Source organism: Hemiscyllium ocellatum, chromosome 19 (genome assembly GCF_020745735.1).
Source record: "Hemiscyllium ocellatum isolate sHemOce1 chromosome 19, sHemOce1.pat.X.cur, whole genome shotgun sequence".
NCBI lineage: Eukaryota > Metazoa > Chordata > Chondrichthyes > Orectolobiformes > Hemiscylliidae > Hemiscyllium > Hemiscyllium ocellatum.
The window spans coordinates 18,021,159-18,046,172 of NC_083419.1; the positions used below are offsets into that span (position 1 = coordinate 18,021,159).

Sequence of the window (25,014 nt, forward strand, 5' to 3'; positions counted from 1 at the left end):
AAGGCAAGCCTTTCTTTCCTAGACCATTGAGATCGTATATACATTAATAGTGTCAAGTGTCCTGAGGCAGCTCACCCTCTTTGGAATAGCAGGATTTCCAAAGGATGATCGAGCAATAGAAAAGGTAGGATTAGTGGGGATTGGAGGCTGGAGGCTGTTCCACAGTGGGGAGAAAATGTGGGATTCAACATCACCCCCCTGCCCCGCCCCCAATTCCCTTAGCTGGCAAACAGCCTTTACTCACATTTCTCCAAGCTTTACTGAGCACAGTGAAGTGACAATGTCAGCTAATCAACTCCACCAGCCTTCACAACGTCACCAAGGTCTCATGTATATGCTAGGGTGCTTAGCTGCAGAGATTCATGAGATGCCCTTACTCGATTCAGGTAGCTGCTCTGACCAGGCAGCAGGAAGTTCCAACATCAAGTCCACCATCTCTGCAACCATTCCATGACCACAACATACTTGATAGGTTGGGCTGTCCAAATTAGCCTTGACAGCTGAAGAAATTGTTACATTTATAACATAATTCAATTGATTTCATTTTATTTATTTTCCTGTCTCTGAGCAAGAATTGCTTAATTTGCAATTACGTAAATTCAATTAGGTATTCTGGATAAATATGGTTAGAGTCAAATATAACAAAAATCTTTGGATTCTCCATGTTATCGACACAGCTGTCGTACAAGTTCACCAGACTTCCATCTCTTGAAGGAGGCCGAGTATATTTGGGATCTCCAGTGGTATAGTCACCCACAAGAACTCGGGCGAGGAACATCGTCTTAAAATTCGATCGCCAGCGGTGTGGTGCAGATGAGGATGGTATTTGCAAGAATGGCTCAGTCATTTCAGTGGTACGGCAATAACGGCTGGAGTATGAGGCATCACGGGCAAAATAAGTCCCTGTGTGAGGGTTAAAAATATACCTCAGTACACTCCTTATAGAACAATTCATCAATTAAACAACGATTCATGATTAAAGTGGAAATTCTCATGAAATTTCCTGATATAATTGCTGCTTACCTTTTCCATAGACTGTAGCATGCAATCCATTTAATCTCCAGTCAAAATTCTGTAAACATATTGCTTCGACAAATTCATTGCCTGTACCATGAAAGAGCATTCTCTCATTCAGCTCGATCCCATTTCTCATCTTTTTCAAGTGAATTTTTTTTCTGAATGTGGAAAATTAAAAGTCAAAACATCAATTTGAAAAGATAAAGCAAAGGTTGTCTGCATCTTGACCATTTTATTCAATTCCCAGTGGATTTTAGACATCGAGGTCTGAACCATGGGCATACCAGACACTAGAATACAATGCATGCAGAGAGAAAAAAAATACTTGATTGTGGTACAACAACGATAATTACAAATTCTCTAAATGCATGATTTGAATTCAATTAGGGTGTATTTGAAATCATGTGCATTAGTGCCAAATAGCACTCCTTTATTAAGAGTTGTAAATGACAAATTTAGTAGAATATTTTGAAATGATCAATTTTATAAAAGGTATGCAGTTGTGGATTTTCAGGTTTTCAACAAAGTCTCTCTCTCTCTTGCTTTGAATTCAAATAGAGATCTGGGGTTTTGGGTCCACACAGGGTTTGGAAACAGAGGTAATCCAAGTCAACACACTATCCTGACTTGGAAATACACTGCCATTTCTTCACTGTGGCTGGGTCAAAATCACAGAACTTTCTTCCTAACAATATTGGTGATGTCCCTACTTCCTCTGGCAGCTCATTCCATACACATACCACCCTCTGCATGAAAACCGTGCCCCTAAGGTCTCTTTTATATCTTTCCCCTCTCATCTCTGCCCTCTAGTTCCGGACTCCCCCACCCCAGGGAAAAGATTTTGTCTATTTATCCTATCAATGCCCCTCATGATTTTATAAAGCTCTATAAGGTCACCCTTCAGCCTCCAACGCGCCAGGGAAAACAGTCCTACCCTATTCACCCTCTCCCTATAGCTCAAATCCTCCAACTCTGGCAACATCCTTGTAAATCTTTTCTGAACCCTTTCAAGTTTCACAATATCCTTCCGATAGGAAGGAGACCAGAATTGCACACACAAGATTCCAACAATGGCCTAACCAATGACCTCCCAATTCCTGTACTCAATACTTTGACCAATAAAGGAAAGCATATCAAATGCCGCCTTCACTATCCTATCTACCTGTGACTCCACTTTCAAGGAGCAGTGAACCTGCACTGCAAGGTTTCTTTGTTCAGCAACACTCCCTAGGACCTTGCCATTAAGTGTATAAGTCCTGCTAAGATTTGCTTTGCCAAAATGCAGCACTTCGCATTTATCTAAATTAAACTCCATCTGCCACTTCTCAGCCCATTGGCCCATCTGATCAACATCCTGTTGTAATCTGAGATACTTCTAAGATTAATCACCATCTGAGTGAAGAAATATCTCATCACAGTCTGTGATTCTTCTGCCCTTATTCTGAGACCTTGTCCCTTAATTCTAGATGTCCCCACTCCTATCCCTATCCCCTAGCCAGGGGCAACACCCTTGTTATATCGAGCTTGTTCAGCTCTGTTAAGAACTCTGCATGTTTCAATGAGATTCTCTCATTATTCTTAACTCAAGAGAATTTGCGCCCAATTACTGTTATCTCACCTTATAGGACAATCTTACCATCTGAGAAAGCAAACTAATTAAACTTGTAAATTAAAATTCAACCAACATTTTCTGGCAAGTCTCAATGCAACTACAGTCTAGATGTGGAGTTGTGCTGTGTTTTCCTGAGGAGATTCACACCAGGTTTTTGTCAGCCTTCCAAAGAAACAGTGGTAGTTTCAAATTCCCTCATTAACTTGCACCATCCCACTGAAGTCTTTTCAATTCTCTCACTAAGTTGATTAGTAACCTTGCTGCAAAAGTACAAGACAAATCATATTTCTTGAATACATTCTAGTTCTGAGCTTTAGATATAGTGGTCACAAGTTCAGAGATCTCGGCATTTTTAAACGTGCTTTGCTGATATGTGCACTGTATTCCCTATATCTTCACATCTTTAATGCTCCAAAACTAAAAAAACAATACCTTCAACAACCACATTTTCTACAACATGCTGTTTAATTTGCATGAATGAAGCTTCAGCAACTTAACACATAAATAAACCAGATCTGATTGATAGGGAAAAACATGGACAGAAAAACTCCTCAGGTTGACCAGTTGACGGGAAGTTGCTCTCACTTTACACTGGCTTTCATACCTCTTGTCTGATGGGATTCTTGGAGAAATTCTGAGGAAAGCAGCCATTGGCAAGATGAACACTGAAACTGGGGAATGGGGGGAAGCAGCTCAGCTTCCTGAGGAACAGAACCCAGACCAAACACAGGGAGGGGGGCAGGAGAGGGGCAAAACAAACTCAGTATAGGCAGAGCAGGAGAGGAGCAGATCGAGCTCAGTGTTGGGGGAGTGGGAGAGGAGCAGATCGAGCTCAGTGTAGGGGGAGTGGGAGAGGAGCAGATCGAGATCAGTGTAGGGGGAGTGGGAGAGGAGCAGATCGAGCTCAGTGTAGGGGGAGTGGGAGAGGAGCAGATCGAGATCAGTGTAGGGGGGGTGGGAGAGGAGCAGATCGAGCTCAGTGTAGGGGGAGTGGGAGAGGAGCGGATCGAGGTCAGTGTAGGGGGAGTGGGAGAGGAGCAGATCGAGGTCAGTGTTGGGGGAGTGGGAGAGGAGCGTATTGAGGTCAGTGTAGGGGGGAGTGGGAAAGGAGCAGATCGAGATCAGTGTAGGGGGGGCGGGAGAGGAGCGTATCGAGAGCAGTGTAGGGGGAGTGGGAGAGGAGTGGATCGAGGTCAGTGTAGGGGGAGTGGGAGAGGAGCGTATCGAGAGCAGTGTAGGGGGAGTGGGAGAGGAGTGGATCGAGGTCAGTGTAGGGGGAGTGGGAGAGGAGTGTATCGAGGTCAGTGTTGGGGGAGCGGGAGAGGAGCAGATCGAGATCAGTGTAGGGGGAGTGGGAGAGGAGCAGATCGAGATCAGTGTAGGGGGAGTGGGAGAGGTGCAGATCGAGATCAGTGTAGGGGGAGTGGGAGAGGAGCAGATCGAGATCAGTGTAGGGGGAGTGGGAGAGGAGCAGATCGAGCTCAGTGTAGGGGGAGTGGGAGAGGAGCAGATCGAGCTCAGTGTAGGGGGAGTGGGAGAGGAGCAGATCGAGATCAGTGTAGGGGAAGTGGGAGAGGAGCAGATCGAGCTCAGTGTAGGGGGAGTGGGAGAGGAGCAGATCGAGATCAGTGTAGGGGGAGTGGGAGAGGAGCGTATCGAGGTCAGTGTAGGGGGAGTGGGAGAGGAGCAGATCGAGCTCAGTGTAGGGGAAGTGGCAGAGGAACGGATCAAGATCAGTGTAGGGGGAGTGGGAGAGGAGCAGATTGAGATCAGTGTAGGGGGAGTGGGAGAGGAGCAGATTGAGGTCAATGTAGGGGGAGCAGGAGAGGAGCGGATCGAGGTCAGTGTAGGGGGAGTGGGAGAGGAGCAGATTGAGATCAGTGTAGGGGGAATGGGAGAGGAGCAGATCAAGATCAGTGTAGGGGGAGCGCGAGAGGAGCAGATCGAGCTTAGTGGAGGGGGAGCAGAAGAGGAGCAGATTGGGCTCAGTGTGGGGAGAGTGGGAGAGGAGCATATCAAGCTCAGTGTAGGCAGAGAGGGAAAAGATCAGATCGAGATCAGTGAAGGGGCGTGGGAAAGGAGTGGATAGAGCTCAGTGTAGGGCGAGTAAGAGAGGAACGGATCGAGATTAGTGTTGGGGGAGTGGGAGAGAAATGTATCGTGATCAGTGTAGGGGGAGCAGGAGAGGAGCAGATCGAGATCAGTGTAGGGGGAGTGGGAGAGGAGCAGATCGAGATCAGTGTAGGGGGAGTGGGAGAAGAGCTGATCGAGATCAGTGTAGGGCGAGTGGGAGAGGAGCGGATTGAGATCTGTGTAGGTGGAGCGGGAGAGGGGCTCAACACCAGAAAAGTATTTCCCTCCCCTCCCACCACCAGCATTCCGCATAGACCATTCCATCCGTGACTCCCTCGTTAGGGCCTCGCTCCCCCCCTCTCCCACCCCCACCAGCCCGCACCCCACTCCTGGCACTTTCTCCTGCCACCACAGGACATGCAAAACCTGCACCCACACCACTCCCCTCACCTCCGTCCAAGGCACCAAAGGATCCTTCCACATCCTACAGAAATTTACCTGTCCCTCCACCAATGTCAGCTGCTGTATCTGTTGCAACCAATGTGGTCCCCTCGACATTGGGGCAATAGGATGCCTACTTGCAGATCGTTTCGGAGAACATCTCTAGTACACCCGCTCCAACCAACCCTACTGCCCTGTAGCTGAACACTTCAACTTCCCCCAATCCCCACTCCGTCAAGGACATGCCTCCTCCATCACCAAACTCTTCCCACCTGATGTCTGGAGGAAAATCGCCTCATATTATTCCTTGGGATCCTGCAACCACACGGGATCAATGTAGATTACAACAGATTCCTCATTTCCCCTCCCTCCGCATTATCCCAGTCCCAAGCTTGCAACTCAGCACTGCCCTCCTGATCTGTCCATCACCTTTCCCACCTATATGCGCCACCCTCCTCTCTGAACTATCATCTTCTCCCTCACCTTCATCTACCAATCGATTTCTCAGCTCCTTCCCACCAACCCCAGCCCCCTCCCATTCGTCTCTCAGCCTCCTGGCCCACAAGCCTCATTCCTGATGAAGGGCTTAAGCCTGAAACATCGCTTCTCCTGCTCCTGGATGCTGCCTGACCTGCTGTGCTTTTCCAGCACCACACTCTTGACTCTGATCTCCAGCATCTGCAGTCCTCACTTTCTCCTTCATTAGTCAGCATGTAGACTCTCGGAGCAAGGCTGTCTCAATACAACTTTATCAAACATTGGTTACACCACAGATGGAATACTGTGTGCAGTTCTGGTCGCCACACGGGCTAGTGGGGGGGGGGGGGGAGCGAGGCCCTAACGAGGGAGTCACGGATGGAATGGTCTATGCGGAATGCTGGTGGTGGGAGGGGAGGGAAATACTTTTCTGATGGTGAGCCCCTCTCCCATTCCACCTACACAGATCTCAATCCGCTCGTCTACCGATCCGCCGACACTGATCAGCAGGATGTGATTGTACTGGAGAGGGTGCGGAGAAGATTCACCAGGGTGGTGCTTGGGATGGAAAATCTTGGTTATGTGTACAGACTAGATAGGCTGAGGAAGAATCTGATTGGGGGATGTAACATTATGAGAGGTTTAGGAAGTGTAGATTGTGAGAATCATTGCCCCATGGCAGATACGTCAAAGACTAGAGGGTACAAATTTAAGGTGAGGAGCAAGTGGTTTCCAGGAGATTGGAGAAAAAAAAACATCCAGAGAATGGCAGATATATGGAATGTGATGCCTGAGAGGGTGGTGCAGTCAGGTATTCTCACAACATTTAATAAAAATGCCAGGGCAGAGTAGGCTATGGACCAAGTGCAGTTAAATGGAATTAATATAGTTTGGTATTTATTAGTCAGCATGGATGTGGTGGGCTGCTGTCCCTGCTTCTATGCTCTATGACTCTATGAGAAATCAGCATAAATCAGCATGGGATAGAGCAAAGAAACTTGAGCCCCAAATACAGGAAATATTAGTAAGTACTTTAATGCACAATCCTTCGATAAAAATGACTTAAACCCATTCTAATGAATCAAAGACAGGGAGAGTTCTCTCATACTGACAAAATCAAAACAAGATCTTCCTTATGTATTACCTGCAATAGAATTCCCATAAGTCTAGATTCTGAATTCTTTGAATTTTCTTGATTCGATTTTGGTCAATTGAGTGGCCAAAGAGTTTTGCGACTTCCACATATTCATTTGAAGATTTGTGCAATGGGCTGAGCTAGAAACAAAGTTGATAATTTAGTTTGGTAAGTTATGGTGCACTTGGGGCTTTTGAAATAAATTACCTGAACAGACCTACCTGATAAGGTTTGTCTCGCTCTATACTGTCCCAATGTACGGGTACCGGAATTTCTTCGTTTCCACATATGAAACTTTTGAAAAGATGCCAAAACAAACAGACATCAAAAAGTTACCATTCAACATTATAAACTGATAAATATAACACAGATAATGCTAACCGCACCCATCCACTGTTACTGGGGAGGGGCTGAGATAGTTTGTTCAGGCGGGACGATGGCCTGATGGGGACACCATCACCTTTGTTGTAATTCTGGGGCAGGAAGTCTCCAGGTTCTTAATGTCCACTTAAGAGCTTTGTTCTGCTGTTGCAATTATTCAGCAAATGGAGGGAGGGGAGGGTAGGGCAGTTACCAGGTGGGAATTCTAAACATCACACCCTGTCAGGGCTACATGTGGGCATGGTCCCCAGATTCAGAAGTATTCAGTGTGTGTGCGCCCGTGTGCGTGTGTGTCTGTCTGTCTGTGTGCGCGCATGTGCGTGTATATATGCTATAAGCCAACCACCACTCCTCCAAAACCTGCATGTGTCAAAACCCTTTCCCCCACTCACTCACCCATGGCCTGCATCCCTGTCTAATTCGAGGCTGCTCTCTGGATGTATTGTCAGCAGCAGTCAACACTCCCCTGAGGACGTTGCCTGCACTGGACAGCTGCTGCCCTCTGATTGACCAGCACCAGTTGCATGGGGAATGGTTGCCCACCCACAGGATCCTTGTTCCTGGAGAAGATCTGTCGTTGCCAACTGAAAAGAGGTACTTAATTTCAGAAAGCCTCCCCCAAAGGAGGTGATGCAGGGCTCTTACAGACAATAGACAATAGGTGCAGGAGTAGGCCATTCAGCCCTTCGAGCCAGCACCACCATTCATTATGATCATGGCTGATCATCCACAATCAGTATCCTGTTCCTGCCTTATCCCCTTGATTCCATTATCTTTTAGAGCTCTATCCATCTCTTTCTTAAAAGTATCCAGAGACTTGACCTCCACTGTCCCTTATTTTTAAATTGTGTCATCTGGTTCTGGACTCACCCATCAGCAGAAACATGCCTCCTGCCTCCAGAATGTCCAATCCTTTAATAATCTTGTACGTCTCAATCAGATCCCCTCTCATCCTTCTAAACTCAAGTGTATACAAGCCCAGTCGCTCTGGTAAATGAAACTCCTGTTGCCTGCTCTGCACGCTGACCTTTCATTTAGTTATTTAGATGGGGCATTTTAATAGAATTCTCTGTATTTCTATATCGACTGGTGCCTACAAAGATGAAAGCTTGTTGCAGCATGAAAAGCTATTGTATTTCAGTGTGAGCTTGACTTGGTCAGTAACTCTGTCACTTCTGCGGCAAAAGCAATTTGGACCAGCGTGCCTCAAACCATGGACCATAAAGATTTTAAGAGAGTTGACACAGGTTGCTCGGCAGTCTTGTGAGACTGCCAAACTGAATTACAGCTGGGAGTAGAGTGTGATTGCCTCATGCAAAGTGAATTGGGTGTCTCACCTCAGAGAAAAGCTCTCACGGAGGAGTGTGGAAGATTACTAGGTTGATTTCAGTTAGCAAGGTTAATGGGCAGACTAACACGGGGAGATCAGATGTGTCCTATAGAGCGCGATTTTGTTTCAAACTCAAACTTCTATTAAACTCAAAGATAGGGTGGTTAAAATACAAATCCAAGTATTAGTCCATACCCTTTTCTTTTACAGTACGTATCTAATACCGTTTTGTAAGTTACTATCGAATCTGCCTCCATTACCTTTTCAGGTAACAAATTCTAATTTCTAATTCAGTATTTTGTTTCCTTATCTCCATTTCTTTTACATTATCATAAAGATGCCTCTCCTGCTAATGAAGAGTTGTCCCATTAAGATCTCTCTAAAATCAGAAATACCACTGCTAAATGGGATCTCTTGACCATTCCTGCTACAAGAGAACCAATCTTCCACCTGTCCAAATAACTGGAGTTCCTCATAACACACTAGAGCAAACGTAGGCCATTTGCTCCACCATCCAATGAGATCATGGCTGATCTCATAATCCTCAAACCCATTTTCCTGCCTTTTACCCATAAATCTTGATTCTCTTACTGATAAAACATTTGTCCATCTCAACTTTGAATATTCTTAGTTAGAAATCACGCGACACCACATTATCGCCCACAGGTTTATTTGGAAGCACTAGCTTTCGGAACGGCATCCCTGCCTGCAGCGTACGAGATAGAAAACGTTGGCTGAGTGCACTGCAAGATGTGTCATGGATATCACCATTATCCATGGGGACACCACCCACTGTGTACCTGGCAGGCACTTATGTGACTTTGCCAACACTGTCTATCTCATATGCTGCAGGCAAGGATGCCCTGAAGCATGACACATTGACAAGACCAAACAGACACAACAACAACAGATGAATGGACACCGCACAACAATCAACAAGCAGGGTGTTCCCTCCCAGTCGGGGAACACTTCAGCGGTCAGGGACATTCGGCCTTAGATCCTCAGGTGACCGTCCTCCAAGGCAGACTTTGGGAAAGGCAATAACGCACAGTGGTCGAGCAGAGTCTGATAGCCAAGTTCAGTACCCGTGAGAATGGCCTCTACCAGGATCTTAGGTTCATGTCACACTACAGGTGACCCCACTACACTATACATTCTCACACAAAGCACACACTCTTGCGGACCTTCTCTCATGCACGCACCCTCACACAGGCTTATACTCCATCACACCCACACAAATACTTTACCAAACTTTCACATATGCAAACACACACTCTCACATGCACTCACAAGCACACACTCACGTACACATACTCACTTTCTCTCTCTCTCATGCATGCACACACTTAAGTCTATGGGATGAATTTGTTTTTGCAGAATTATATTTGCAGATACATTCTATTTTACTCAAAAAATGCACAGTCTGCAGTCAGTCAATCCATGTAATATTTTGTAGATTCCACTTTGGAAATAGAACCAGTCAGACTCAAGATTGGGATATAGACAGACTCTGACCTCACACCTTTAATGCACTGTCTGAGCTGAGATGTCATCTTTTGTTATAAAGCCTTAAGTTATCTCAAGAAAGTGACTTAAAATAAGTTCTGGAATTTACATGTTAATGAATCAAAAGGTCAACCCATTCTAAAAGATGAAATTTAACAATTCATGTTTGTTCAATGTATCACTGTAAATTCTGTGTCTTATGATCTTATACTCCACAACCACCTGATGAAGGAGCAGTGCTCTGAAAGCTAGTGCTTCCAAATAGACCTGTTGGACTATAACCTAGTGTTGTGTGATTTTTAACTTCAACCACCTCAGTCCAATACCGGCTCCTCCACATCTTGAATATTCTTAATGACCCAGCTTCAATAGCTCTCTGCAATAAAGAATTCCATAGATCAACTAACCTCAGAAGAAATTTCTCCCCATCTCTGTTTTAATTAGGTGATTCCACACTGCGATTATGCCCTCTGGTCCTACAAAATCCCAACATTAGAAACAGACTCTCAGCATCTACCCTGTCAAGCCTTTTCAGAATTTTATGTTCAAATGCAATTTGCTGAAGTCACAGGCTTCACATCATTCTGAAGAACTGAACACAACATGCCAACTGAGGTCTTACTACTGATTTATAAAGGCTAAGCAAACTTAACTGACTCTATATCATAATCATCAATTTATAAAGCCAAAACTCTTACATGCTTTTTTGAAACAGTATTTTCAACTTGTCCTGCCATCTGCAAATAGTCCTGTGCAAAAATCTTCAGGTGAATCTGTCCTTGAAACTCCTTCAACATTTTGCCATTTTCATTTCTCCTGCCTCTCCATGTAATTCCTTAACTCTCGACAATGTTTTCGCAGGCCTACCTTGGTTATCTTTTAAATGCTAGGGTGCCAACAAAAGACACTGACGTTGCCCATCAATTTTATATGAAGTTTCCTTCAGATTGTTTGTCACCCTTTTTAATCCCCAAAATTTTCAGGTTTATAGACATTTTTAAAATGTTTTTGTTGCTTAATTAAATCCTCCTTTGTAAACCTGACCTATCTCAATTGTCCTAGTCTTCAAAACATTAACTTGCAATGATCTATCTACTGTTGATCTATGGCTCTGTTTCCTTCTAATTAATTCAAAGGCTCTTCTCTTTACTCCATGACAGTTGACAATGTTCACATAACGGCTTTAAAAGACTGAGATGATCAATATAGGTTTAAAAGTTAGTATTTTGCAATCAAATTATTAGGAAAGCTTCATTACATTTCGATAAATTCTTGCTGTCAGACTTTACCAACCTGAAAGCAGTGACCGTGAAGGCTGCACGTTTCACTGGTCGTTGTCTCCCTGTTGCTTTATTGGTTTGTGTCATTGCTGCAAAAGAAGGATATTCCTATCACTGGCACTTGCAATTAATTTGACAATTAATACATCAAAACAGCAGGTCCATCTCCAAAACTTTGGTTTGGCCGAAAGACTCAGAACAAAGAATCATTGTAGATTGAATTTATTTAAATAAAATATGGAGGAATAAATGAACGTGTCCTTGATTTAATTTGCTATTTCAATTATTTTTTACATTTACTGTCAAAATTTGGTACATTGATTGCAAATGCATTTGTCCACGGTTGATCTGATAATCCTCAACTTCACTTTCCTGCCTTTTCCCCAGAATCCTTGCTTTCTTTACTGATTAAAAGTCTGTATCTCAGCCTTGAATATACTAACAGGTCTGATCCAGCCTCAATAGCTCTCTGTGGTAAAGAATTCCTATATACCAAGCAATTTTGAAAGATCCTAACCTCAGGTCTACAAGCAGCAGCTAACTAAATTTATTAATCTATAACAACATAACATCAAAGCAAGTATGTAAATGATTGAATAAAAGCAGAAAATTCTCAGTAGATCAGGCAGCATCTGTGGAAATAGGCACAGAGATAACGTTTCAGCTCAGTGAAATATCATCAGGAAGAGAAGATGTTCAGAAATATAACAGGCTATGAGCAAATACAGAGGCAGAGGAAGATGGGAACGAGAAGAAAACAAAAGAGGAGCTCTGTGATGGGTTGGAAAGTAGGAAAAGAGTGAAATGAGAGAAGTCGATCAGCAGCACAAACAATCACAATAATAGAAAAGCAAGATCCTATAGATGCTGGAAATCTAAAATAAAAATGGGTTGAAGACCCATCACCACAACCAGACCTGAAGTACTGAAAATGTTACCTGGCTCTTATTGAATGCTAACTCCTATTGATTATTTCAGGAATTTTCTACCTTTACTTTTGATTTTCAGCATCTGCAGTACTTTGCTGTTTTAAAACTACAGAACATGTGTGAAGAGAAACAGAAGTTAAGAAGTAGGACATTTTGTCAGCGAAACAATATAGGAGGGAATCTAATGTGAAGAGTTAGAATGTAGCACATTGCAGTTCAAGTTATGCTGCAAATGAAGTGATGAAATATGGTGCACATACAGTTATATGGGTTAAAACATCTGCATTGTAGGAAGCGGCTTCCACCTTGCAGAAGTAGAAGTGTTAGAGGCAGGGAAAAAGAATAAATGACTCAGCTATCAGAGGACAAGGATTTAATTATATCTCTGGACTCTCAGTTACATTTATATACCTTTCAAGCTTTACCTTGACAGTAATTTGTTAGGATCATAATTTACTTTTTGCCACATTTCATTACTTCATGCAGCCTAACTATAAAACATATGCATTTCTCTCCTCAGCTACTGAGATGCTGACTTCATTGGAGCAGCAAGTCTTCTAGTACCTTGTTTATTTAGATTACACTCTTCATTCTTGTTACTGGCACCAAACCAGATGATTCACATCATTCTGTCTGATCTTGAGCTGACCCTCCAATTCCATATCCATTTCAATTCTAAGATTACCTACTTTGTAAGTGACCCAACACCAGCCCATCTCAGTTTTTCTGCAGGAGAACTCTCATCAGTGTCTTTATCACTTCTCGGCTTGACTATCCCAAAGCACTCCTGGCTGGCTTCCTACATTTGACATTCCGTGACTAATTCAAAACATTGTTACTTGTATCCTAACTCTCATCCTCCAGTTCACACATCACATTTGTGCTCCCTTACTTTCTTGATCATTTGGTCCATCAATGCTTCATACTTAAAACTGCTATGTTCAAACACATCTGCAGCCTCTTACCCATCTTTTTGACCATCTTCAGCCCTACTATTCTTCGAGCTCTCTGCACCTGTCTATCTTACAGCCTGAATTTTAATTGCTACATCACTGGCAGCAATACCTACGACTGTCAGAGTCTCAAGCTCTAGGAATTCCCTCCCTAGACCTTTTAGTCTTCATTTAAGTTGCACCTGACAACAATCTTCTTGGACCAAGCTTTTGATTATTTGCCATAATATTCCCTACATAGATGCACCAAATTATGTTTGGCAACACTGTGTGCTTTACTATGTCAAAGTGTGATATAAACATAAGTTATTGTTAATTCATGCGGCAAACCTGAACTGTGTATAAAGACTGTGTATATGGGTTTGTAAGACTGCACAGCAAAACAAACGCTGCCTATCCTCAGCAAAACATTGGAGAACCATCAGCAGTGGGAATGTGACCTACTCTCCAAACCTCAGCTTGGCAGTTCGTCAAGCAGAAAATACTGCAAGTACCAGTGGGTCAGGTAGTATGGAGAGAGAGCTGAAAATGTGTTGCTGGAAAAGCGCAGCAGGTCAGGCAGCTTATGCCCGAAACGTCGAATTTCCTGTTCCTTGGATGCTGCCTGACCTGCTGCGCTTTTCCAGCAACACATTTTCAGCTCTGATCTCCAGCATCTGCAGGCCTCACTTTCTCCTCCAGTATGGAGAGAGACACAGAGTTGTGTTTCAGGTACATAAGCTTTCCACAGATGCTGCCAGATCTGTTGAGTACTTCCAGTATTTAGTGCTGTTATTAAAGATCTTCAGCATCTGCAATATTTTAGTGCAGATATGAGATGAAATTGGGATCTCTTCAGGCTATAGATTTTCAACAATATTACATTTAAACCACCAATCTTACACTGACACCGAATCAATTTTCATTTGCACCAGCCACTGCTGCGATCCATGAAGAGAAACAGATTAATTAGATGAACCTTCTTACCTTGGAAGTCTAATGTGTAGTTGAATTTTGCAGTGGAAAACGAAACACAACCTTGTGGATTCATCCTGTACATCATTTCAATATCTTCGCTGCTCATAGAACTTGAAATATTTGGGTCCCTCTGAAATAAACATAGAAAATCCAAGAAAAGAGAACTGATTTTTCACACCATCATGTCAACTTTGGGAAACAAACAAAAACAAACCTTTCTGCAGTGACAATATCTGTTCATAGTGCCACGTGATTAGCAGAAAATGACCTTTGAAAGCTAAAGTTTCTATTCTTATCACTATTTTGAAAGAAAGGTAGATCTTAATTTATTTGTAACACATGTTTAGGATAGAATTTAACAAAAGTTAAGGTATGATTTGTAAATGGAATATGAAAAAAATCACAGGAAAGACAGGTTCTCAAACACTTTGACCCTTGCTATGGTATAATTCCATAAACTCCTGAATGATTAACCCTTTCTAGAGTACAAACCTACATATTAATTGTATCAATTGATATGTATAAGGGCATCGATAAAGGTTACATGGGCATCTATAAAGAGATACTTATTGATATAGAACTAGATTGGAGTTTTATATTTGGTTTATTCACAGAGTAAAACCTCACAAATTAAAGACTGGTACTGGTTTCTTCCTTCGCCAACTCACTGTCAGGAGTTTAATAGCACAGACCCCTTGGAATACTTAGCCTTGCTGGGGTACTGGCTAACGCTTCTAAGCATTATGTCATGACATAATATTGTTTTTTTAAATTCACTTTCAGGATGTAGGCATCTCTGGCTAGGCCAGGAATTAGGGCCCATCCCTAATTGCCCAGAGGGCAGTTAAGAGTCAACCACATTGCTGTGGATCTGGAGACATGTGTTGACCACACCAGGTAAGGATGGCAGATTTCCTTCCCTAAAGGACATTAATGAATTTGGATGGGTTTTTCCAACAATTGACAATCGTTTCATCGTCATCATTCCATCCTTAATTTCAGATTCTTTGTTGAAATCAAATTCCACTATCTACCATGATAAGATGTGAACCTGGGTCCCAGAACATTAGCTGAGTTTCTAGATTAATAGTCTTGCGATATAATACTATACTATCATCTCGTTAGTGTACGTATCTATGCAATAGTGTTGGCAGAGTAATTGATCACCCGGCATGGTAAATCACTGCCAGATCGGCCAAATGGGTTTCCCTTGGCAATTTTTGCTGGACTTTATAAATACAGCCATCCCCTATATGTGTAAAGCGGTTATGCTGGAACTATATAAGACAATTATTAGACCTCATTTAGAATAACATTTATGAGTTCTGGGCTCCATAGGAAGGGTGTAAATACTTTAGAGACTGTAGAAAAGATCTACCAGGAGGAACCCAGGAATGAGAAACTATTAAATGAGAAAACACAATAGCAGAGTGTCTAAAAGGTTGCATTTTAAGGTCAAGCAGAGTCAGCATGGCTTCATAAAGAGGATGCCTGACAAATTCTTTGAGGTAACAAACAGGATAGCTAATGGGGTACCAGTAAATGTAGCATATTTGGATTTCCAAAAGGTGTCCAATAGGGTTCTGCATATTAGGCTATTAAAAAATGCCCATGGTGTTGGGAACAATATACAGTAGTGCCTCGACTTACGAACTTAATCTGTTCTGGGATCGGTTCGCAAACCGAAAAGTTCGCGAACTGAATCAATTTTTCCCATTGTTCGGAAAGCGTAAGAATGCTTGGATGGCTGTTCACAGCGCACACGCCAAAGACAAACTGAATGAGATCACGCGGGGCCCGAGAGCTTTTGCGTTCAACAAGCACATAGCAAAGCAGAACAATGAAACCATGTGGTCGCACACGGGCTTTTTGCGTTTGTACCTTCGTTCGTACCTTGATTTTCGTACGTATGTTGAAGCAAAATTTTACGTACAATCCTGTTCGTAAACTGATTTGTTCGTGAACGGGGACGTTCGCATGTCGAGGCGCTACTGTATTTGCATGCATTGAGCATTGACTAGTTAACATGAGACAGAGGCTAACAATAAAGGAGGACATTTCCAGGATCACAACTCTAACGAGTGGCGTGCCTCAGGATCAGCACTGGGCCATAATTATTTACAATAAATATGAAAAACTTGGATGAGGAAAGAGAAAGTACTATTGCCAAATTAGCAAATGACATACATAGTGAGAAGATAAATAGTGAGGATGGTCCAAAGAAGCTACAGAGCAATATAAATAGATTAACTGAGTGTCATAAACTTGGAAGAAGGACTACAATTTGGGAAAATGTAAGGGTATGCACTTGGGCAGAAGGAATAAAGGAGCTAGATATTAGGCAAATAGAGAAAGGCTGCAGTCAGCTTCAGCTATGAGTGTTTCGGGAAGGGTCTTCATGCATGAATCACAACAAACTTTCATTCAAGTTCATTGGGTAATAGGAAAGGCAAATGGAATCTTGGCCTCTATATCAAAGGAAATGGAGTATAAAAATAGAAACTTTGCCAAAATTATACAAGGGGCTAGTGAGGCCATACCTAGAATACTGTCCCCATATCTAATGAAACATATATTGTCATTGAAGGCCAGAGAAGATTCACTGTATTGATTCTGGAAATGGAGGAATTTTCTTGTGAAGTGAGTTGGATGTGCATTCATTTTAATTTAGAAGAATGAGCCAAACTTAGTGAAACATACATATAACGAGTGTTCTGAATCTAGAATGCACTGCCTGGAAATGTGGTGGAAACAGGTTCAATTGAATCATTCAAGAGAGCATTAGATATTTATTTGAATACATATAATGCGCAGGAATTTTGGGGAAAAAAAGCAGTCAAGTGAGACTATATTATAATACTCATTAGAGAGTCAGTGCAGACATAATGGCCTCTCAATGATCATAACAACTGAGAGGGCCTGAACTGCGTGATTCTATACAACACATGAGAATTACTCAATGCTGCCCTCTCAAAAGTATTAATAATTCAGTTAATTCACCTTAATCAAGTCTTGAATCAGATACTGTTAAAAAGATCTTGAATATAAGATCAGTAATATTGGCAATAAATATTTCACTGAATTTAATATTGTTTCAGTATATTACAGTGTATAAATTGAAAAACAATATTCATTTCAATGAGACTTTTCTATCCTAAGCTCAGGGCAATTCAAGGATTAAGCAGAACGTTATAATTGTTTGATATTTGTTTTGCTGTCTAATTTTACAATGGTTCACATTTCAGAACCATAACATATTACGAAATGAAATTTCCCTTTGATTAAGCAAAATCCACTATTCTAGGAGCACTGTGAAACTAAATTGAATAACTTGTTGGTTATTTGAAAAACTCATTTAAAAGTTTAAAGCTTGACCTAAAAAGCTTAATGAGATGTGATTGACAAATCAATAATGCTACAACATCAATACCCACTCACCAATTTTTTAATTTCATAAACTCAGTCTGCAACTCCCAATATTATGACATTATATTGAAGAAAATTTATCTGCAGGGAGCTTCATGTGAACAGGAATGGTATGCCTATTTAACAGTGAAAATATGCTCACCCAACACACTTTACAGGACATAAAACAAAATATGTTACCGATCCACATGGGGGATATTAGATCTGATGCTCAAAACTTTTAAGACATGTCTTAAGGGAGAAACAAAAGGTCAATAGGAGGAGAGGTTTAAGGCGTTCCTGAGCTTAGGACCTTTTTAAATTTATTCATAGAACGTAGGGTGTTGCTATCTGGGTTAGCATTAAATGGCCTCTTCCTGATTGCAAGAAGGCATTTACAAATCCACCACATTGCTATGGGTCTGAGTCATATGGAAGCCAAGGGAGTTTGAAGAGGGCAGAATTAGATGAGCACAGACGTCTTGGGACGGTTGTGAGGTTGGCAATGATAACAGAGTTGGGGAGGGATGAAGCCTCAGAACGAGATAGAAATAGAAAACTTTTAAAATGAAGGCAGGCAAACAGGACTTCCCAAAATATAAGTTGGGACCCCAAGTAGGGTCTCACATGTAATTTTGATGTACCGAGCTCCATGGCAGCAATGATTGATTTATGACAGATAGGCCCCCACTTCCACAGCCCTCATCTCACTCTAGCAGGTCTACCCTCCTTCTGGTAATTCTCATTTAAGGGTTGCAATGATTTTCAAACTTCAAAGTGCGGTCATGGGGAGGGAACCTTTTGGGAAGAACTGGCCTAAAGCAAACAAGTCAGTCTGCGGGAACTGGGTGAATGGGAATTAGTGCTTTTAAGACACAGGGACATTTTTGGATGAGTTCAAGTTCATGCAGAATAAAATGGGAGACCAGTCCAGAGACTAGAACTTCTTTTCCACAATTTTTGATTGTTCATATTGGTTTACATTTCTTTTCTTAAGTATTTGCTTAGCAAGTAAAGGAAAGGAACAAAGTAATAGCACACCTCAAAAATGTGCCATTTTCCACATTCACCCAAATAGTACCAGTTCCACTGTGTATCAGATGTGTCCATCTCCTCCACACTGCCCTCCTCCATCATTGAAGCATATTCCTCTCCAGCCATTGTTTAAATTACTGTCTGATTGTTAGCTGCAATTCAAAATAATGAAAATATTACTGAGCTATTTATACATGCCCTAATGTCACTACGTGGCTCGGTAACAGAGTAGATGCACAGACATCTATGTGGTGCTGCTAAAATAATAGCGGGGCTGAGTGAGGGAGCTCTGGGCTTCCAGATTTTGCTCCAGTATCTATTCCATCCTCGTCTGCTCAAAGTGCAAACATTTTGAGGCGGCTGCAATTTAATAGGTCAGCTTCCTTCCTTAAAACCGAGCCCCTTTCAGGATCCTGTTTTCAGTTTCAATTTGTTGAATGCTCCTTTCACCTATTTGAAAACCCATTCACAACTTCTGGAGAAAAGTGACTGGGAGAGATGTTGGTCTGTTGTTTAAGGAACTCCTCACCTTCGACAAAGATGATACCGGTTTAGTTGTATTAGTCTGTATTTAGATTAGATTCCCTCCAGTGAGGAAACAGGCCCTTCAGCCCAACCAGTCCACACCGACCCTTCGAAGAGTAACCCACCCAGACCCATTTCCCTTGGACTAATGCACCTAACACTATGGGCAATTTAGCATGGCCAATTCACCTGACCTGCACACCTTTGAATTGTGGGAGGAAACCGAAGCATCTGGGGGAAATCCACGCAGACTTAGGAAGAATGTGCAAACTCCACACATACAGTCACCCAACGCTGGAATCGAACCTGGAATCCTGGTGCTGTGAGGCAGCAGTGCTAACCACTGAGCCACTGTGCTGCCCCAATGGGTTATTCCATTTCTGGCTGAGGTGGCTGCAAATATTTTGGTGGTTAGTGAGGGTGAGGGTGGATGTGCGTGTTGGTGCTCAGAGATAATTTTTGTACGGAGAGTCCTTCACAAACTCTGATAGTGTGCTGTTAAACATAGCCTGTGCATGCATGTTCTGTTCACTCTGTCTGTTGGGGGTCTGAAGGATCAATAGGAGGAAAAAACATGGTGATCATTGAGTTTGGAGACTGCAGGGAGATGTGGCTGGAGGGAGAGTAACAGGTCTTATCTCATGTGAGTTTAGAGGTGCCACCTGTCAAAGGAAAAACAAGTAATCCCTGCCTGCCCTGCTTCACCAAGGAAGTTGTTGCATCATCTGCTACAACATCAAGTCTCAAACTTCACAGCCTAAAAAGGTAACAAAGACTGCCAGCCACAATTTCCACATATTCCAGCCATTCAAGGTCACAACACTGACAACTTCTGATGAAGGGCTTTTGCCTGAAATGTCGATTTCCCTGCTCCTCGGATGCTGCATGACCTGCCATGCTTTTCTAGCAGCACATTCTCAACATAACATTGATAATGTTCAGTCAAATATGTAGTACAAGCAAGCATCAACATTAAGATAGGCTCTCGACCAAAGCAAATAACTTCACCTGCTTTGTGGGTGAAGTAAAGCTGAGTGATCAAGCTTTGGCTTTGGTCAGGGTTGTGCACTTGTCCCACGTGCAGAACCTATGTATTGTATCCACATCAAAAGGCTCCTGAGTATTAATGAACATAGAGTCTCCATTCACTGAACACAAAGCACACTGAGCAAGTCTATGCCTAAATCTCCAGAATATTATGGGCAAGCTCTAAACTGGAGTTATAATTGACATCATAACTGCATCATCTCCTCCTTCCTTCATTCTCTTCATTTATTCATAGGCCTTGGATGTCATTGTTGGGCTAGCATTTATTGTCCATCCCTAACTGTCTTTGAGATAGTGGTGGTGAGATACCTTCTTGAACAGCTGCAGTCCACTTTCTGATAAATTCCAAATGTTTTTGCCAAGAGAGAAAAAATGTTTTTCCTTAACTACAAATTCACTACAAAATAAAGCAGAAACAAATACACTGAGGTATTATACCAGGCAATATATATAGGGTGAAAGTGAGGACTGCAGATGCTGGAAACCAGAGTTTAGATTAGAGTGGTGCTGGAAAAACACAGCAGGTCAGGCAGCATCCGAGGAACAGGAAAATTGATGATTCGAGCAAAAGCCCTTCATCAGGAATCATATATATATTGAACAAACAAACAATTCCAAGCCATGAGCCCTGCCAGAACTCCAAGTCCTTTATCTAAACACAGCTGTGAGTGCAATCATTCAAGATGTTAGTCTTCCACACTGAAATCAATTTACAGAACAAAACATCTGGAGGACCAAGTACAGTTCTGGACATTGTACTTTAGAAAGGTTACCCTGATCTTGCAAGGAGATACAGTGTGTGTTCTCTGGAATGTTGGCAGAGCTCCAGTATTGAACTGTGATAAGAAATTACAAAGACTAAACTTTTACATCACAGAATTTAAAAGTTTAAGATAATTTCATTGGGGTTTTTATGATTTTGAAAGGGATTGATATGGTACAAAATAATTATCTTATTGTGGCTGAGGAATTCTAGATCAAGGACATATTACCTTAAAATCAGAGTCAGTTTCAGAAACATTCCTTCAAACAAATGGTGCTGGAAGTGTGGAATCCCTCCTATAAAAAATAGCAGATGAGGCTAACTAAATTAAGAATTTTATATCTGAGATTGATAAGATTTTTTGATAGTGGAGGGTAATAAGGAATACAGAGCCAGCGAAGGTAAATGGACTAAGGATTCAGATCAACTTGTGTTAAGACTTCAATAAAAGTTTTAGGATACTGTAAATGCAAATAACAAGACTGGTTTGCAAAGAATGGTGTTATCCCCTCTCAACGTGTACATGGATAACACCAATAGCCCCCTGTCAACAATCAAGCATCACATTTATTAAAACACTAAAAACAAGTTCCAGCTTATTTCCAAGAAAAATATAGAATAGAAGGCTGGTGAAACACTGAAGCTAATGTGCAGTAATGTCTAACTGAGAGGCACTGTGTTTTTACAATGTACTGAAGACTGATCATGGACAGCCTATAATGGCCTTGGCCCTTATTCTATCTGCTGATGAAAATGAGGTAATTCCTGTCATTGCAGCTGTAAGGGAAAGGTGGCATGAACTTATCACCAAGCTGCTGAACAGAGTGGTTGCATCATATCGAATATTTGGCTGAAAAAGGCTGTCTCTTCCTCATTCCACTGACAAAGAAACGAAACCAAGGCAAATTGCAGCAGCGATTTGTAAATGTAGTATTACAAAGTTTGTTAACAGACCTATAGAGATCTTCAAATGTATCTGGCAGCAGGTCCTCACATTTGTCAATATTGTCCACATCTAAGAGTGGAAAGTGTCCAAAACCGTTTGCAGCAACTACTGAGGAAAACATCTTCCGTCAAACACAGTTTTATTAAAACTTCAAAAGACAGTATGTAAACCATTCTACAGACAACCTAAAATTAGATAAGCAGGCCATGCCGCATCACCTGACAGCATTCCGAAAGCTTGTGATTTTATAGTGTTGGACTATAACCTGGTGTCATGAGACTTCTGATTATGCCTATCTTCTGTAGAATCTGCCCCAGGAGAAATAAGCATAATGCTGGTCAGCACAAGCATCACAAAGATACTCTAAACAAAACAACTTCCTGCTTTGCTGACAGATCAACGAGGAAGTTAAGCCCCAGGAATCTGACCCCGCGTTAGTTGGAAGCCCGCACAGGTCAAACTGGCAATGCCCTCCTCGCCCTGAGGAAGGGAACACCCCCCCCTTCCACCATGAACACTGACTGAGCGCCCACCCTGCTGCACAGTCCTGACAGGTGCCACAGGAGAGGAGGGCAGTGATCCACAACTGTGACATGGCACAACAGTGAGGGGGGTCACCTCCTTCATGATCCCGGTGAGGGGAGGGGGTGGGGGATGATGAGAGAGGACAGGGGCTGCTCCTTGTAGAGCGAGTCCACTTTGGGCACCACCCCCAGCCCCCAGCCCCCACCCGGCCATCCAGTGCCTGGGAACTCCTGAGGAGAGGCTCTCTCTCTCCCACTTGGAGAATACGCTCAATCACTCACCCCCGGGCACCGCCTCTCTGTCCGATTGGCGCTCCGCCAGGCCGGGATACCGGCTCCCCGCCCCCTACCCCAGCTGGGGCCGCGAGGGGGAGGGGCATGGGCCCAGGCCCGGCTTCGAGCGTCAAACCAACCGCTTCTCGCTCGACGGTTACCCGGACAACGCGACCTCCGCCGGATGTTTTCGCGGAGGGGGGGGGCGTGTGGCTGTGACGTTTCGACCGAACTTCCCCTCTGACACGCCCCTTCGGCGAGGCCCCGCCCCTTCACTCAGACCCTCCCTCAGCGAGATCCCGCCCCCCCCGTTTTCGGTCCGCCCATTTCCAGGCACCTCGGCAATGCCCCGCCCCCTTTCTGCCCGCATGCTCATGTTCCATCACGGCAGAGTCCCGCCCCCTTTTCGGAGCACCCCTTGCGATGCCCCGCCCCCTTGCTGCCCGCTCACTGCTACACACCCCTCCGCGATGCCCCGCCCCCTTTGGCCCACCCACTGCCACGCCCCCAACTATGCCCCGCCCATTCACCGGTGTCCCCCCGATCGTTCGGCCCAGCGCTAATCTGTCACCATCCCCCCAGCCACATCGTTCCTGCTCCTGCACAAGTTTACAGGTGTGAAAAAAAGTCATGCAACACCAGGTTTATAGTGCAAAAGGTTAGCCCAACTAGCTACCTGCGGAAGGCTCCGAAAGCTCGTACTTTCAAATAAATCTAATGGAGATATAAGCTGGTTTGGTGTGACGTTTGTGTTCTGTAATTTTTAAATTTTGTCCACCCAGCCCGACACAGCCACCTCCACAAAAAAGGTTCCAGGTTGATGACTCCCCACCTCCTCCATGGCCCACCCTCACAAGACATTTCTTAAAGATCAGCCCACCTCTTCTGCTAGCCAAGCAGTCATTACTCCAATATAGATGGGAGGTATGCCTGGCGACCCTAGGAAATTGGACAGTAGACCAAAGACACCCCTCGATCCCAATCTTTGACACCCACATTGCCTTGTGCCCACCAGTTACTCCTCTGTGCTGAGAGTGAGGGATAAATGATGGAATTCCAGAGGGTCCATTAGGACCACATTATTCATTATCAATCTGGGCAGAAGGAACGGAGGACATTATTTGTGTCATCTGCAAATTTAGCAACAGAGGATAGGTAATGTTAAGGAAGTGGGGAGGCTGCAAAAGGACATGGATATGTAAGGCAAGTGGGCAAAGAAGTGGCAAATGGACTACAACATGGGAAAGGTTATGCATTTTGGTAAGAAGAATAGAAACATGGTCTAGTTCAGGATTCTCTTAAGGTTAACACAAACATTCAATTGCCAGTTAGGAAGGCAAATATAAAGTTAATTCATTTTGAGAGAACTAGAACAGAAGAGCAGGGATATACTATGGAGGCTATAAAACCTTTGTTCAAACTACATTTGGAAAATTTAGGGGGGTTTTGGGCCTCATACCCGAGAGTGGATGACCTAACCTTGGATGCGGTCTCTAGGAGGTACACAAAAACGGTCGCAGGAAAGAAGGGCTTTACATGAGGATTCTGCGTCTTTAATCAATGGCCTTTAAAAGGAAACTAAAGGATCTCATTTAAACGTAGAATATTGAAGTGGAGATGACTAGGACCGGAGGGTATAGCCTCCATTCTAAAGGGTTGTCATGTAACCTATAACCTCAGTTCTAAAGGGTTGTCCCTTCATTTCAGATGAGGGGGAATTTAGTCAGTTGGAGGATGGAGAATCTGTGGAACTTACAGCCAAGGAAGGTTGTACAGACCAAGTCATTCAGTGTCAAGACAACTAGATATGTCCTTAAAAATAAAAAAAACTTGCTGGAGCAAATCAGCTGGCCTGGCAGCATCTGTGGGAGGATAACGGAGTTAATGTTGAGCCCAATGATAGTTCTAAAGAGGAGGCACTGGACTCTAAATGTTCTTCACGGCTTCCTTCCCACAGATGCTACTAGACCAGAGCTTCCCCAACAATCTGTTTGTGTTAGATCTCCATCTGCAGTTTTGTTTTATTATAAATGTGTTCTTGATTACTAAGAGGGGATCAAGAGTTAGAGAGAAGACATGAGAATGGGGTCGACAACCACAATTGAAAAGGCAGTGCAAATTCAATGCCCTGAATGACCCACTTATGCTCCTACATCTATAGTTTTCTCACTACTTCACTCCACTCCAATTCCAATTCCATCAGGACTTAACACTCCCATCCCCCACTCACTGCAGACCCAACCTGCCTCAGCAACCTGGTCCATGCCTCAATCAAACAACACCCCCCCCCCACCCCACACACACACACACGAGCTAATATTCACCATTCTCCACCCTCCATCCCATCCCAAAAGAACCCAATCTTTTGCCAACTCTTCCCCACCAAACCCTGTTCCTCCATTTGC

The 25,014-nt window shown here is 43.3% G+C and overlaps 1 protein-coding gene across 5 annotated transcripts; it reads right to left on the minus strand.

Moving 5' to 3' along the window:
• Window positions 1-529: 529 nt before the first annotated feature.
• On the minus strand, window positions 530-22,709 carry LOC132824642 (protein mono-ADP-ribosyltransferase PARP11). Of its 5 annotated transcripts, XM_060839267.1 has the most exons (10): window positions 22,619-22,706; window positions 21,821-21,917; window positions 21,096-21,162; window positions 18,538-18,683; window positions 14,101-14,221; window positions 11,266-11,341; window positions 6,977-7,049; window positions 6,765-6,895; window positions 1,024-1,175; window positions 530-903 (listed from the first exon to the last, which is right to left on the minus strand). In XM_060839267.1, exons 4-10 carry the CDS (start codon window positions 18,655-18,657, stop codon window positions 590-592), a joined length of 987 nt encoding a protein of 328 aa, XP_060695250.1. In that variant the 5' UTR covers window positions 18,658-18,683; window positions 21,096-21,162; window positions 21,821-21,917; window positions 22,619-22,706; the 3' UTR covers window positions 530-589. The 5 variants fall into 5 exon arrangements, with proteins under 5 accessions (XP_060695250.1, XP_060695247.1, XP_060695249.1 ...); XM_060839264.1 differs by lacking the exon at window positions 21,096-21,162; XM_060839266.1 differs by lacking the exon at window positions 21,821-21,917 and having other exon boundaries at window positions 22,619-22,697.
• Window positions 22,710-25,014: the final 2,305 nt, after the last annotated feature.

What these genes read in the sequence shown, in the direction of transcription:
- LOC132824642 (XM_060839265.1), bottom strand. Translation starts at nt 18,657, where the DNA reads ATGGCTGGAGAGGAATATGCTTCAATGATGGAGGAGGGCAGTGTGGAG. An exon ending in GAAAATGGCACATTTTTGAG is followed by an intron (nt 14,222 to 18,537) that starts GTGTGCTATTAC and finishes TGTTTATTTCAG; the next exon opens with AGGGACCCAAATATTTCAAG. An exon ending in CTACACATTAGACTTCCAAG is followed by an intron (nt 11,342 to 14,100) that starts GTAAGAAGGTTC and finishes CTTCTTTTGCAG; the next exon opens with CAATGACACAAACCAATAAA.